Source organism: Agelaius tricolor, unplaced genomic scaffold (assembly GCF_023055355.1).
Source record: "Agelaius tricolor isolate 1412-34295 unplaced genomic scaffold, bAgeTri1.0.p SCAF_6, whole genome shotgun sequence".
In the NCBI taxonomy this organism is placed as follows: Eukaryota; Metazoa; Chordata; class Aves; order Passeriformes; family Icteridae; genus Agelaius; species Agelaius tricolor.
This window is the reverse complement of record NW_027269266.1, coordinates 22,967,723-22,984,263: the sequence shown is the minus strand read 5'-3', so window position 1 is coordinate 22,984,263 and position 16,541 is coordinate 22,967,723. Positions and strand designations below refer to the sequence as shown.

At 39.4% G+C, this 16,541-nt stretch overlaps 1 protein-coding gene across 7 annotated transcripts in view; it reads right to left on the bottom strand.

Moving 5' to 3' along the window:
• Positions 1-357: 357 nt before the first annotated feature.
• The window catches only part of PPP1R9A (protein phosphatase 1 regulatory subunit 9A), a 131,514-nt gene continuing 115,330 nt past the window's right edge, over positions 358-16,541 (bottom strand). For 4 of the 7 annotated variants that reach the window (XM_071429022.1, XM_071429025.1, XM_071429021.1 and 1 more), the window contains 7 exons: positions 16,344-16,431; positions 16,166-16,243; positions 12,773-12,971; positions 10,101-10,220; positions 8,207-8,230; positions 6,853-7,035; positions 358-5,915 (listed from right to left, as the gene is read on the bottom strand). In XM_071429022.1, the coding sequence (XP_071285123.1) occupies positions 5,703-5,915; positions 6,853-7,035; positions 8,207-8,230; positions 10,101-10,220; positions 12,773-12,971; positions 16,166-16,243; positions 16,344-16,431 (905 nt within the window). In that variant the 3' untranslated portion in view covers positions 358-5,702. The remainder of the gene's footprint in view (positions 5,916-6,852; positions 7,036-8,206; positions 8,231-10,100; positions 10,221-12,772; positions 12,972-16,165; positions 16,244-16,343; positions 16,432-16,541) is intronic. The other 3 variants (XM_071429024.1, XM_071429026.1, XM_071429028.1) reach the window with 3 other exon arrangements.

Below are 16,541 nucleotides of genomic sequence, written 5' to 3'. Positions count from 1 at the left end.
GCAGCCTATTTTTACATCAACCTGCAGCAAAAGACTGCATGCTACACTTCATCTTCATATGAAGAAAAAAACAATTTTTTCCTTTTTTTTTTTTTTTTTACTTCTTTCTACATAGTTACAGAGTGTAAATGAGACCCACTTGGGGGCTTGTGAATCATGCCAGTTTGGCTAAGAACTGGGATTAAAATAATCTTTGGCTGAGCAGAAGGAAGTGAAGAACAAGCAGGGCAAGGTACATATTCCCCTGACGCCCTAGCCTGACCCATGCTGCTGTCTGGTCATATCCTCACCATTTATTATTTCTTCTGGAAAGACAAAGAAAAGGGCAGAAAAGTGAGGACTCATTACAAATTCTAATAAAGATTCAGGATTTCTCTTTTTATTGCATTCGTTGTCTAACAACAATAATACTCATTGGCAAGAAATTTATTTACACTAACAAATTAACTTTAAACCACAAGGCTTTGTTGTTTGTATTTCAACTGTAAGAAAACAAAGGGCCACCATGATGTTTTCTTTTGATGTCTCCCAATAACTAAATATTAAACAAAGATATCCTGGGGAAAACTCAACAATCTAGAGAAGTTCATATCAACCAAGCACAAGAGAACAAGCTCAGACATGGCACTACTGTGTCCTTCATGCAGGTGATCAGACACCAAGATGTACAAACAAAAAGTTCAGGATAACATGCATTTCATATACATTTGACCTCTTTAAAAAAAGGACAGAAAAAGGAAAAAATCTGAAGCACAACTATCTCTTTAACCATATAAAAAGAAGCAATGTAAGAAGCCAATTTTTACAGTAAGCACAGTGCATTTTAGTCTTTTAGCTGCCTGGTCTTCTATCAATATGTGTAACACTTGTCAGTGACCAGTGAGATACCATTGCAATGTGACTGGGAAATAGGAAAGCAGCTGTTGAGTGAATGTGTATGGGAAAGTATAGAGTCAGAGGATGTTCACTGTGCACTCCTCACTTCCAAATGGGCTGGTTACTCCTATGTCTGGTGCCCTGAGATCCCCCTTTCCTTCAGACATTTCTGCACAGAAAGACATTTCCAAATCCACTTCTGCTGGTGGCAGTGGCAAAGCTCCCGTTGGAAATCCAGCAGGAGCTCCTGGGTTACACAGGCTGGATCTGACCTCGTGAGCTGTGAGCCCTCCTCATCTCTTTGGAGGAAGACACTTGTCTAACTCAGCAGATTTCACCAACAGCTTGTTCTTAACGAAATCCACACTTCCCAAAGAAACAGGGAGCCCAAGGCACTGCCACCAAACCTTCCTGTAAGATGTGCATTTTTAAAATCATTACTTAATGCCAAAAGTGAAAGTACCAGTTGGCTCAATATCATGACTAAGGTATTATAGCTTTGAAAAAGCAGTTTCACAGGTACAGAAAAAAGTCCAGTAAAATCCACAGGGAGGTTGACAAAAGGGACTGTGCCATCTGCAGATGACCCACACTCCACTCTAGTGAGTGGGCAAGTCTCCTTGGATTTCACCTGTCATCCTGCTCAGAAACGAACTGCTGAAAGTGCTCCAATAAAAATCAAGGTTGGGGTTAAAAACACAAAAAAACCCCATGTTTCCTTGCTAGAACACTGACACCCAACTACATGATGATCCTCTTCCATACTACTGTAGAAGAGCATTCTGCACTATGTGCAAGAGTAGCATTTCTTTATCTTCTTTCTCTTGGAAGTGGAACACAATTCATTCTCAAAAATGACACTGCCCAGCTCTTACCAGTCCACGAGCCAGGAGGTGAAGGTGTAGCAGCTCAGGAGGACAGGAGGCTTTGATGGAAGCAATAAGGTATGAGGAACCCTGATCTCAGGTGTCAAGCACCTCTGAATGTCAATGACAGCTAAGGGCTGGCAACTATTAGAGGAAAGCTTCTCAGTAATTCTAGTAAAAGCTCAATTCTTGTGGTATGCCTGCAGCAGACTACAGTCATAGCAAAAGAGATGCCATTGCAAAAAATTTTTGAGAAGTTGGAAAAATACAAAAGTATTTGTATACACTGAAATACAAACATCTAATGCCATTCATCTTTTTATTCCTGGCTTCTGTTCCACTGTGTAATTCTAACCCATGATCTTCAGCAGGCTCCACTCCCAGCAACCCCACCAGGACCTGCTTAGGGCAGCAGGTGAAATGCAGACAATGGGCAGCTCTGTGAATTGCAGTGAAGGGTGCAGCTCCTTCCTCACCCCCTGGCCCTGGTCTCTGGGCAGACTGAAACCCAACAGGGAGCTTTAACAGGACATTGCACAGGTGCAGCAACCCACCTGGGAAGAAATGGGAATACACAAGCTGGAAGCAATTCATGTCAGCATGTTTGGTGATTTTAACAGAACAAGGAGCCACTGCTCTCCTCACAATCTCAGAATAAGTACTAGGGGTTTTAGGACTAAAGTAACCTGCGGAGTTGTACATTTCATTTTCTATTTTTGAGACTTCCACTTTTTCCTAACTCTCTGCTCTTCACCTTTTTAGAGGCTCTATGTATTCACAACTTGCAATACTGCAGCAATGAGCAGAACTAGAGTTTACAGAACTGGCCTCCCACCCTAACCAGGGAGAAAATAACTTGGGCCAGCCTGCTGCAGTCACCCAGGTGTAATGATGACACAAGCACATGTCTTGAGGTGTGGAAGCACCACACTGCCTGCACAGAAGTTCAGTGGTGGCCAGGCAAGTCAGCCTAAGGAAAAAACAGCTTTAGCATAAACACACAATGTAGGCAACATTATGCCTGCAGGTGAGCCAAACTGTGAAAAAGGCTGTCCAACCATTCAGCACAGAAAATTTGTTTTTTCTTGTTCCATTAAGCCCCACATTAGTCTGACTTAGCACTGGTTTACAGGAAGTTTAAGTTAAGAATGATGAGACATCCATCTTTTGTTTCTTATAAGTCATAATACAGTACAAGGGAAAAAAATTGCAACACAACTTTAAAGGTCCTATAGAATAGCAAGAAAAGGTTCAAACTGTGCTTCACGTCTGTTATCAGGTGACATTTCTGCACTCCCCAAGACTGAGCTGCCATATTTTATAAAAGGAACCACATAAATCTTTTATCATAGAAAGAACAGCAAAACCCTTGCCATTGCTCTATTTCCTTAGTTTTCACCCATTGATCAAAATGCATTTTAATGCTTTTAATTTAAATGTAACCCAATAGGGTTTTTTAAGTCAGATTTTTGTTGATGTTTTCAGTCTGAGAATAACAAAATAACATTTTATCACAAAGCAGTAAAAATCCCCTGAATACTTAAAGGACTTAAGTTGAATTAGTTATTCTGCAGAGTAAGAACATGACTTACAAAGAGATTAACTAGGCACCGTTCTAAGGAGTAAGAATGAAAACTCAATATATAATGCCAAGCAATCTGCTCTGGTTTCTAAATAAAAAAAGAACATAAAACAGAGAAACCACCTCAGATTATTATACACAACCCCTTAAACATTACTACAATGTAAACATAATTTAAAAAGAAAATTGTCATCTCATGCATTTATCAACATCGCATTTAAAATATTAAACTTCCAGTTTCTTCCAGGTAACTTCTTTTACTCTAAGAATGCTAATTTTATGAGGCTGTTAAACATTTGTAGAATTTTTCTCCTATGAATGAACACAGAAGGATTTACTGCAATGTGTAATTTTTTGTGAGCAGGTGTATTTTGCTGCTGGTGGTTTATCTCAAGAAAAGTACCACAAGCCTTTAGAAATATCAGCAAGTATCTTCTATGGCAATTTCAATTTTAGATCTGAATAAAATATACATCAAAAACTTGTAGAAATTGGATTTGGAAGGAAAAATAAAGCTAATGCTAAGTAGATCTGTTGTGTATTAATTTTGAATGAACTAGGCTCTCTCAGTTTACAGACCATTTTACATGTCAAAGAAATTATTAGGATCAAGAGAAATGTAACTATTAACAGTGCACCCTAAGTGTTCCAAATCTGAGCTTCAGAGAACTTTGCAGACACAAATCTGAATGCCATGAAGTACAGAGCAGAAGAGAAGCCAAGCCAAACTAAAACACATTTTCTTCAGAGGAATTTTCAGTTCTAGGCTGGCGCATTTTTAGGTTCAAAATTCTAACTTTGCATCGCCATGTTAAACAATTTCTGGGTTTGCAGAGCAGATGAAGGCTGCCACTTGCAGGCTGCACGAGTGGGAAGTGACGTTTCTCCAGAGTACACAGTGAGCTGTGACTGTGGAGCAGTCAGCTCTGCCTGCAGCCCCTCGCTGTGGAGACCTGCCCATTGTCTGTCTTTTCTTTGGAGGCAATACTGTATAGCTCAGTACTGCTGTTCAGGCAGTAGCACCATGCACTGCTTCTGTCACACTCAAAACTACACAGCAGCCTTCATCCGTGGCCTCACACACCCCAGAAATCCCTCAAGTATGACCACTGCTAAGCCATTGAAACATTCTACAGCCAAAGCCCAAAAATTCAGGTTTTAGTTGGATATTCTTTAAATATATCAATCAAAACAGTTAAAATGTGGGAGGCTTGGATTAAGTAACCATCACCTCCATGGCAGCGTTGACCTTAACAGCAATGTACTGAATTTAATTTTAACCAGGATCACTCATCTTCCTTTTCTTAAAGTGCACTTCTGTAAAAACTGAAAATCTACAGCAGACTCAAGTTTGATAATTGTTTCCAATACCAGCTTCATAATAGCACAGCACAAAGTTTATTCTCCCAGTGCTTACTGACTGGAGAACAAATTTGAAGATGTGGGATTTTTCCTGGGAAAAAACTAACTTGAAACAAAATAAACCCAATTTCCTGTATGAAACACATGAAAAAAAAGTGGAGTGTGCTATAAGAAAGTTGCCTACACACTGGGAGCACAATAAAATTTATACAGATTTATACGCTGTGCTCTAGTTAGAAATTTATCCTTGCTCAGATATCTAAAGGATAAATGTTATCCTCAGATTTCTATGTAAACCCACATAACCATTTAAGGCTTTGCCTCCTTCCTGGATTAACTATTGTACAGTTAACAGAAAGAGTTTCACCTCCTGTCCTTTACCCAGGGGGAATATTGACTCTCCTGTCTTTATCTCCAGTGTATGAGAAGTTGCTGAACAGTTTTCAGAGCAGTGCTGCTTAAAGGTACTGACGCAAGATGAAACTCAACTCCAGCAGACTGAACTGAGTATCCAAACACCGTAAAGAAGATGAAGTTCCAGTCAGAAAGTCAACTCAAATCTTATCAGACAGAGCACAACTCCTTTTATCCAGCTGAAGAAATGTTCCCCAATCACACTGACTGGCCATCCTACTCAGAAGAGGTGAAGCAGTGGACATGCTCCTCGGCATCATGCTGGTTACTGAAGTGACCAAACACACAGAGCTCAACAGAGAAGAGTAGTTTGGAAGGAAACACCACCACACAAAAATGAAATCTGTTAGCTGTCAACAAGAACAGAACAAACCGAGGGGCTGGGATTGTTTCACATGGCAACAGCAACGAGCGTGAACTGGATATGCAGGAAAGGAAACGACACAATATAAATGTCCCTAGTCATTCTATGTACAGCCCCGTCTCTCTGTACACAATCCTGGGTGATGAACACAAGAAAGCTGAAGGGGCATCAGAGTGGGTAAGAGTTCCTCTTTCCTTGACGTGCCTCCACTTGCCAAACACAGCAGCACTTCGGCTCATCACTGCTCATTAGTGCCCTCTGTTGCATCTGATGAACACTTGTCTGTTTTCTTTGATCTCCTCTGCAGCTGCTCTTGTTCCTTCCTTCGAAGCTTTTCTCTTTGCTTTTCCATTTTCTCTTGAGCTTTGCGAGCCTTCTCCAAGGATGCTTTCATTTCCTTTAGCTTTCTTTTAATGATTGCTCTGTCCTGGGAAGATGTCATACCAAGAGCCTGAGGTAGGGAAAACAAAATTTAGAAGAATTTCTTATGGTTTAAACAATCACATTTTGTTTCCATATTCTAGTAATAATTCTCCTTAGAAGACTGTAACAACAAAGTGAATCTGTCACAGGCTCAGATACATCACTGATGTGCAAGTATTCCACTTCATGCTTTCCACTTCTAGAATATTAAAGATGAGACCTCATTGCCACCACCAATGTTGATTTTGTTGATCAAATAAGGCAAATAAACTATTTTATTGAAATCATCTAAGTCAACATAGAATAAGATTTCCAAATTCTCACTGCTATGCCTTAGTTCACCAGCAGTATTCTAAGACACTTATAGTTAGTGAAGTGCCACCAAAAATACAGAAGGGAAATACAAAACTTGGACTTTCAGATCTACTGAGGTTCCTGCAACTCCATTCTGTATTTTTGACTGAACAAGGCTCATATTTTAATACAGGAAACGATGCATACTTTATACATCAAAACTGCATTTAGTTCTAACACACTACAACTTATCAGCTTATGCCTCCCATGTCCCATTAATCCATTCTTCCCTTGCTACTTCTGATGTATGTCTATTCACTGTCTTCTCAGAATCACCCCTTCACAAAATAGAGCTGGATGAGAAATATGTGCATGCAAATACCACTTCCACACGCTGCTGTATGATTTGCACATGCAAATATGGGTACATTATATACACCAAGAATTTTCACAAAGCAAATGCCTTGCATTTCTGAAGCTTCTGAATCCAAGTGCATATGGGAATTTCTTGAAGTGTTGCTGTGGCTTTATACTTTCTGTTTATTATTCTGGCTTTCATGACTCCATACACAAGGATTTGCTGCCTTCTGGGGGAATTTTTACTGCCTTTGAGATGACGTAAAGTGACGAAAAATACTATGGCTCATCTTGAAGCCCAGCCAGTTAATTACCTTGAGCTTACTGCCATCCAGCTGAAGGAGATGCTCCCCATTAATGTTCTGGGCACTGAATTCAGAAACATACTGTTCAAGGTTCAGGCTCATCAACCAGTGGGACACCTGCTGCACACTCCACTCGTGAACAGCACGACTCTGACACTGACTGTGCTTCGGGGACTGTCCATCGTCAAGGATCTGTGACAAACATGTTCCACATTATTATTAAAGGGTAACACAGATGAGTAACAACATTTTTCTGCACAAACTGCCAGCATCAGAGCACAGGTATCTGGACTATCTTTGCACTACAATAATAACGATTTCACACTGCTATATTACATCTCTATCTAACCAAACACCTAAGAATGAATCACAGAATCAAAATAAACTATAGAATCACAGAAGAAAAAGGAATTGGCATTCCTTTAAACCCAAGCAGGGACTGAAATGGCCAGGTGGCACAATTCAAACCATGTATGCTTCCATTCCCTCACAAGATTTTTGCCTTCAAATTAGCAGATTTCTAAAGGATGGAATGAATTGCGCATTCCACTTCCTGGGCTCATTCACAGATCTTTATTATTTGTTTAAGCTTTTAAGAAAGTATCAGGGGCAAATAAAATCCTCAGAAAGCCACTCTAGAGTTCAAAGTGATGATATCAAACAGCTAGCAAGACTGATACTGTCTATGGCAGAAGACTTACGAGATGACACAGAGGACTGGTACGGAACACACAGGGATCCCACAGCCCTGGCCCTGCTCTCACCACATTGTGCTGCTGTGGCTGAGAGCACAAACCCCACCAAAAAGGGCAAGTGTGGCGTCAACTGCTGGAGCAGACCCATGTCGCTGCTCCGCCACTTTATTCCACCCACGGGTGTGCCAGTGGGGCCTGAAACAAAAGCTATTCTGTCCTGGCTGTAGACAGCAAAGCAGCTGCTACAGGCTGCAGCAGCTGTCTGCTGTTAGAGCAGCTTTTACATCAGGATAGATGATGCTGGGAGCTCTCTCAGCTTCTGGCTGTCCAATTGTCAGAGCTGGGCACTATCATTTTCTTTTGCTATTGCCAGCATGAGCTCAGCACAGCTGATGCCCGGTCTGGTAGATTTGCTTTGACACTGACCCGCCTCCTGCTTCCAGCATACCACAAAAACTGCAGTTTGCTGTGGCCTTAAAAACTCTCAGCAACAATGAGAGGGCAACTCAAGACATGGAAAGAGGAGCCAGTGACATCTGTGTGTTCTGTGCCAACAAGGGTGTTTGCCACACAACACCACAAGACAAGAAATGTGACTCTGCAAAAGAGACAGTGCGTTGCCACAGGAGGGTCACGCGATTCACCACAACAGCACGCTAGTATCTCACCTCATCATCAATCATATCCAGGCTCTGAGTGAGGGAGCAACAAAGAAACAGGAAAGAAAAGCATTATAGAAACAAAATACCAAACACGTAACAGCATGTAAAAGTTCAGGCAACAGCAGCACCAAGGTTCGCAAACAGATATGGCTACTTAAAACCAACAAGAGTTCTTTAAAAAGAATTATTTCCAGAAGCAAAGAGGTTGTGTTGAAAACTCACCACACACATGATTTGACAGCTAATCTGACACTTCATCAATGAAACCCTTCTAGAGTTCCTGATCTTGACACCCTAGAACTGGTGGGAACCTCTCTGATGGCTCCAATTTCCAAGAGCAAAAGCTCCTTAATTAGAGCAGAACTGACTGCAAGAACTGGGTTCCCTCCCAATGCTTCAGATTTTTCTTTTTCTTTAAATGCTGACGGGGCTGCCCAGGAAGCCAGAGCAGAGGAGTGCTCACAGCAGTGTGCTGTGGAAGGCTGAGGAGCAGCACCAGCCTCCTCCCTGCCCAGGGTGGCCAGGGAGGTTTCCAGGGCAGCTCTTGCTGAACATGCTGTCTCATCTGGAGGCAGCAATTTGGCACACAGCAGAGGATGGAGAAAACACATTCATTTTCATGGACCTGCTCAGGCTTGGTATTTTAGAAGTAATAAAGTAGAGAGCTGAACATGTAAAATGAAAGGATTTTCAAGCTTTTAATTCAATACCACTTACAACAGGACATTGCCACAATCAAATACATAAGGAGAATTAAACATGGTAAGATAATGAAACACATTATCAAGATAGTACTAACACTAAATAAAGTGCAAGTGATGACTTTGCTATTTTCAGTAATTTACAGCAGATGCAGACCTCTGTGCTGTCTCCTTTTGTTATAAATTTTTGCCCTTAATTACCTGCAGTAAAAGCAACCTCAAAAGAATGGCGGGGTTTGTAGACTTGCAGTCTGGCAGAGTTGCATGGAACAGCTCTCATTCTTTAAACCCAAGTAAACCATGCAGGCAGTAATAAAAAAACTACCTATCATTAAAACAACAAAAAAATGGTATAAAAGGTATAGGTACTTCAAGTTCTCCCTCTCTAGTAAAAACAATTTGGCTCAAATCTCACATGAAAAATGTGAAGTTCTTATGAAGCGTTTGTGAAAGAAAAAATGCACAAGTTTCCTGACTGCCCAGGATGTGCTGTCAGCTACTGTGAAATTGTACAGCCTTACCCACAACTGAGTTACAAAACTAGTATCTTAAGAAGAGTATTTTCAATAGATTATATTCAGCTCAAATATGTCACCAATTTACAGGGTTAGGAATGCCTTTTTACTTTATCATTGTATGAAAAATCTCTGGTTTGGAGTAATTGATTTCAAATCCACTGTGCAAAGCAAGCACAAAGAATGCAAAGTGGATCAAGACATACACATTATAATCAATACACACACATTCAGGTACAGTAACACACAATTACTGCATGTACAGGTCATTCTACCAGGGTAAAAACTGGGTAGGTGAAGGTGCCTTACATCTCAACTACATTTACCAAACTGTACTGTATGTTTGGTATATCAAAACTGTCTCAGGCCTAGTTTAGTGTATTTATATGTATATCTCTATCTATGTCCATATGTACATACTTAATAAAAATGTACTGGCAGGTGCGAGGATATAGCATCTGTTAGGACACCAACTGCATTCCACTTTCCCGTGATAGCACCACAGGGCATTATTTTAAGTTGTTATTATATGAACAAGAAAAATCTTAATTTAGAAACCAAGATTAATTTCTGTCTCCAATCCTACTGCCTAAAATCTTTCCTTTATTATTTGAGTAATCAAGCGAGATACCATTGGAAAAAGAAAACAACTTTTTCCTAAATGAAACAATTTCACCCACATACCTCATCTGATGACAGTGCTAAGGAGTGCGAGAAGCCAGGGGTTTTAGGTTCTGCTCCTAAACCACTCAAATCAGCTGAACTTGTGCTGCTGGGACTGAAATCATCATTGAATGTGAAATTCTGTGGAGAAAAAGAGGAGTGAGAATGAACAAATTATGGTTTAGATGCATCTAAAAGGGGAATTTGCTTTCTGTCTTCCATGTTGGCATAGCTCAGGAGTGATTTCAATTATTTACCAAACCAATCACAATACACATGAGGAAGCCTAATGTTTTACATTGTTACTATTTACAGGATGCACAGTATTTTTACCACTCTCTACTTCATGAGACACCTTTGCCAGCTTAATGCCTCATGAATAACAAAGGTGTCTAAAAGCAATTTCCAGACTCTTAAGATGCTGGCTCTCATCCTGGAGCTAAATTACTGCTTCTGCAGGTTAATCACTAGCATTTGCTGTCCTGCAAATACTTAGGAGAAGCGTAGCACAGGCAGTAGCACAAAGAATAGGACAGAGAATTAATGAATAGACAGAAGTGACAATTCCTATTGAAAGAGCAAGGAGAATATGCTGTGAATCCACTTCTGAGTCCCAAATAATCTCCTTGAAAAGTGGAAGGATCCTCCCTCTTTGCCTATGCCTTTAGAAAAAAACTGAAAGTAAAAAGTATCTTTGGATAGTGAATATTATTTACTGAACTAATAATCATGAAACAAACTTTGTTTTTTCTTAACAATGCAATGAGATACATCACATCTTACAGCAAATAATAGCAAAAGCAGGCACATATCTTTCAGGTATACAACAAAATTACCATCAGAATAAGACAAAAATTAACAAGTATTTCACACTAGAGGGAGAACAATGAGAAAACCAAAACATATAAAAGATTAGGGACACCATGATAATCCATTTAACTTGAATACACACTTGACAATACAGAGACCTCTACTGTCTACTCTAACATCTAAATGAGTATTAAATCCAATTCATCTTTGACCTTCACTTTAGAAACTGAAACAAGAGAAACAACACAAAAAAGTTATCCTTCTATCTGCCCCCCTCAAATACTTGACCTGTCTTTCCTGAAAATAGGAAGACTTCCAAAAATATCAAGTGTTGGTCCTCTTAGTTTTGCTGGAAATCCAACTAAATATTGGTATCATGCTGTGCTTTGAAAGCCTGAATAGCAGTACAGAAACTCTTAATTTAAGAGCCTGTAAACTTTACAGAGAACATAAGAATATTTTTGTGATCATTTTTCTCTCACCTATGTTTAGAATTCCTGTTCTGTTTTTCCCAGCTCTTTATAGAGGAGAAGAAAATCTGAGCAGCTTCCTTAGCTGCTTCCTTAGCCCACACAGCGTTCTTAGGCCAGGAGTTCAACAGCTCTACCTCCTGTTGTGTGAAAAAATATTTTTCTTTTTTAAGTACTCTGATTTTTCTTTCACCTCTATTTTCTGCAACCTTCAGGTTTACAATGATTTTAATTTTCAAATTTAATTTTCTACAGCAAAACCACAAAATAGCCAAGGCCTGGTAATAATTAGGATAGTACCCATAAACTCAGCCTAATACTGTCTAAAAGGGTGTGCTTTTTCCCCTATTTGAAAAGTATTTTTAAACAATGTTTGCTTAAATACATAAATAGGATTTATGGGTCTAAATTTTTTTTTCCCTAAAAGAGGTAAGCAAATAATTTCTGTTCAGAGACTTCAATGATGGTCTTCTCTGTCAATCTGATTTGGGCTGCTGTAAGCCTTGTGTTGCTCTCCTTGCCAGGTAACACAAGAACAGATATGACCTTGCACAGCCAAGAGCACAGCAGAAGTAATGCATCACCAGCTTTTGGCATCAAAAAAGTATGAAATGCCTGTGGAAACTGCTATTATGAACATGCATTTGGTGATAGAAGACAGAGAAATGAGATTTCTGATTCATATTCCTATATGAAGTTGAGAACCGTATCTGCTTCTTTTTACCAGGCAAATATAAAAAATCAACTGCTGTAAGTCACAAGAAGTTACAGGCAAAGAAATATTTTCCAGAAGTGAAAACAAACATGAGAAAGCTAAGTATAATACTATAAATAAGGGTTATTTAAGGAATTGTCATGCTGAAACATTCATGCACATAGAAAGGAATCACACAGATGTATTAAATTGCAATATTTCATATTTACAGTTCAAGCATCTTCATACAGAGAATTAAATCCAACATCCAGCATGCATGACAAACAGATTTCATTACTGAGGGAAAAAAGGCAGATGACAGCATACAGCATTTCTTCGCTTGCAAACACCTCATTTGCACATGGGTATTCCCACTACCAGTCCTGAAGAATGAAGAAAAGATCTATAACTGAATACACAAATCTAGCATTTGTTCAGTGGATCCAAATGCTAATTTCCACTGGCACCACTTGCTTTTGTTATGGTACAGCACACCACAGTTAGTTTACTGGAGTAATGTACATTAAGACAGAGTAAAAAAGGTAGAACAGGGAATGTACAATGACAGAGATGTTCTGCTTGGATGGGCTGTTACCGTACAATGAACACCATGCACTGTTTATTGTAGTAGTCACATATTGGCCTGTTCTTTTTTCCAGAATCACAAAGCCAATTATGCCACTCAACACAGTGGGAATAAGGTAGTTTTTATTTTCTACCTTTGACCCTTTTTTAGCTGGGCTTAAATTTTCAGAGGAAGGTTCAGTTGAGCTGGTAGGCGACGGCAGGTTGCTGGAAGAATTGGATCCCTTGCCGCTCTCTCCATACCATGTGAATGGTACACAGTGTGGGAGAGAGGAGGATCGCTCTGCTAAAGATTTAGTGTTTGCTGGTTTCTGCAGCATCTCTCTGACAGTCCTGTTTAAGAGAAAGGAGCAGGAATACGCATTAGATTATAAAAGAAGGGGAAACAAAATGCCACAGAGGCAGTTAATTGTAAAGAGTGACATTCCCTGTAGCTGTGACTAAAGAACTGAGTGGCATGCAGCTGGTAGGGGCATGCCTGAAATATCTCCTTCAGCAAAAGAAAAAAAGCATGTTCTTTTGATTCTTTTTCTAACTCAAGCTTTCTTAAGACAACATACACCCAGCAAATGGAGACAGATGCCAGCTGAAAATGCCTATACTCCCACTGATCGGATGAGAACCAGCTCCTGTCAAGAAGCCACATGTTGTGTTTGTGCATTTCTGAGCCCCAGTAGTACCCCAGCATGATTAAACCATTAGACTCAGCACTGACCCAAGTGGGCCCTGGTTCTCAGAGAAGATCTGGCTTGGATTTTGAGCACAGGCAGAATGAGTCAGATGCACCTGTAGCCATCTATGGAGAAGTTCCTTTGTTACAACAGCTAAATACACATGAAGTACTTATTATCTTGCTTTTAAATTAATTAAATAATAAGAATATTAATGGAGAAAAATGAAAGAAACATCTATGGGACTTTATCAGATTCTCTTTTTGTAATAGCAAAGATTGCAGTAATCAAGTCAAAGGTGTCTATTATTATTATATAATTATGCCTATATTATTATGCCATAATATTATAATTATGCCTATAATGTTATGCCTAAATTTTATTTCCTTATATATAAGGAATACATATATAATATAGCATTAGTACAGTACGTAAATTAAAAAGAATTATGCAAAGTGTCTGCCTCCAAGAATTTATGCATGTATCAGAGAACCATATTATTTACATCAACATATATATTATTCAGAGCATTAAAATCCCACTGTTCTTAGCAGCCATGTGTAAATGGGGTGTAGGTACATCTACCTCAACATCTACCTTCTGGACAGCTTCTAAATCATTATTAGCATAATAGACCACATATTTTGTGAAATCTCTTTTCTGTATGGATGAAAGTGAGGCTGTCAAAGGAGCCCCACCTATGGAAGCAGAAGGACAATCTGTTTAGCATTTAGCAACCAAATACTCCATTTAGCAACTAAAAGAAAGGCGGATGCATCTGACCCAGTCCTTTACTTCCCTCTCATCGCCTTATCTTGCTTCAACATATAAAGTAAACAAAAATGTTGCTCAAATCACTTAACTTCATGCAAGAAAATATATGCTCCTTACTCAAATGGGGCATTTTTTCTTATCTGTAGCATTAGTGGTAGTTTCAGGAAATAATTTGGGATTCTTTTACACATCCTGAGTGCTACTTCCTGGGAATGGCAAAATAATGCATGCAACCCTCATGTGACAACATGATTAATTCTACATCAATGAGTTGCTGTAATGGACATAATTATAACAGGATGCTGTCTTTTCATTATCCTTCTTTCAAAGAGCTTATACAGCTTTGGACTTGTAGAGAGAACATCCTCACATTTCTTGTGAGGGAAATCCTTTGGAGTCAGTAACAAAAGAAGGGGCAATGCCTGTTTAAAAAGTTATGCTGAAACAGTTACACTCCAGTTAACAGAGGTTGAGTAAGAATGACAAATGCTCACAAATTTCAACTTTGAAAGCAGCATTAAACTCTGCTTTTAGCAAATGTAATTGGGATATGAACTGTATTAAAGAAATATTAAAAAACAACACAAATAACTGATTTATCACATGGACTAACAAGCAACTGATCTCTACCCGGAGATCTGCTCTCTCTAAGGAAGACACCTGTGAGATCTCACAAACATCGGCAACATCCTGTGTTGGCGTAAGGGTCATTCAAGGTCTTAGAAACAAGTACACATTCATTTCCCCCACCCTATGGCTTGGTATCTAAATGCTGCATAATGTCTAACACCCTGCTAAGGGCAATAGCTGCCTCACAGCCACATAAAGTGCAGAGGTTTGGCTTTAAGAAAGCTCTCCCTGTCACTAGGGAAAGCCAGCAGTATCACTGATTCCATGTCAGCTGTGAGCAGACGCACTGGGACAGCTTTTCTGACACCAGCAGAGAGGTGATGGCTGCTGCCTGAGATCACTGAAGATCCTGCCAGATATTTGCAGAATACAAATGTACAAATGTATGCTGAGACAGAACACTGCACTTCAGCACAGTGTGCCTGAGGGAGTAAGGAAGGTTTCTTTTGCTTTTCTGATGGAGCTGCACAATGTACTTGTCACTGGCTCTCCACATACCAGAGTGTCAGTAGAAATGCACAAATGGCTACATACTGATTTTCCATCACAATGTTTTTTTTACTAGCATTCAAACTCTGCTTTCTCCCAACAGCCCTTTTATCATGTCGCTTTTTGCATTGTTTTATGTGCAGAATTTTTGAGTTGCTATGTTCTTTCTAAACTTTTGGAACATACTAAGTTTGATTAGCCCTCCTGACTTTATTTTGCCTTTAATACTTGGAACCAGGTATCATGCTGTGATCTTGTCAGACTCATAGGTATGTAAGGAGAGGCCTTCAGTAAAAATCTACATTAGCTTTTGCAGAGATTGCCTCCTGTCATTGTGAATATTCATTTATTTATTCAGAATTCCGATGCTGGTGATGTTGTATCATCAGATCTCTCAATTCCTTGCCTGAAAGTTGTTGATGTGACATGCAGTCAGCATTTTTCCTATTTTTCAACTTAAGATGTTTATCTTCAGAAAAAATAAAACCAACCTTCTGAAAGCATTCCTAGTGTGGGTGCTGCAAAGCTGCAGTGAACAGCTGCTGCTCAACCTCACTTTTGGAAAAAAAAAAAAAAAGTGGAATTGTGTCAAGGTTTGGTTTGGAATTGGTTCATGGACATTATTAACTGACTGGGTGCATCTTGTAGGGTTGCTCTGAAAATCAATTTCTTCAAATCCTATTAGTGGATGCAACAGCAGCAGTTGGATTTGATGATTCTTGCAAGTCACTGCCAGCTTGAGAAATTTTATGATTTTATGACATTATAAACCTCCAAGTATCTTTAGATTATATGTCAGTCTTTTGTGAGCCAAGAAATCTAGGTTTGTAAGCTCAGGTTATCTCAAAGCTTAACACTTATTCATGAAGTCAGTGGGACTGTTAATATTCCATCTGCTAGGATGATTATGTTTTCCCAATGTTTCTGGCACACAATTTCTTGCATCCCCAGTCTCACCCATACCTAGTGCCACAGGCCACCCTCATAGCTTCTTTCTCCTTCCGCTTCTTGCCCTTGCTTGAACTCCTTCTCAAGGGAGCCCTATAAGAATATTAGAAAACATCAGGAAACATCTTAGAAATTTTACTTCCAATCCTTTTAATGAAGAAGAGAATATATTTTAAATTAAAAAAATGCTTACCCAAGATCTGCAAGTTTTCTCTTTAGTTTTTCTGTATGCCCTATAGTAGGGCCAGTTGTTCTTGCTGCCTGAGCACTTGTGGCACCATCTAGGATACATTTTTACATGGAAGAATGTACATTATTAATTTTAATTGGTACTTTCCATCCAGAACACTTTGTGTATCTTTTCATAATTAGATACCTATACATGTACATG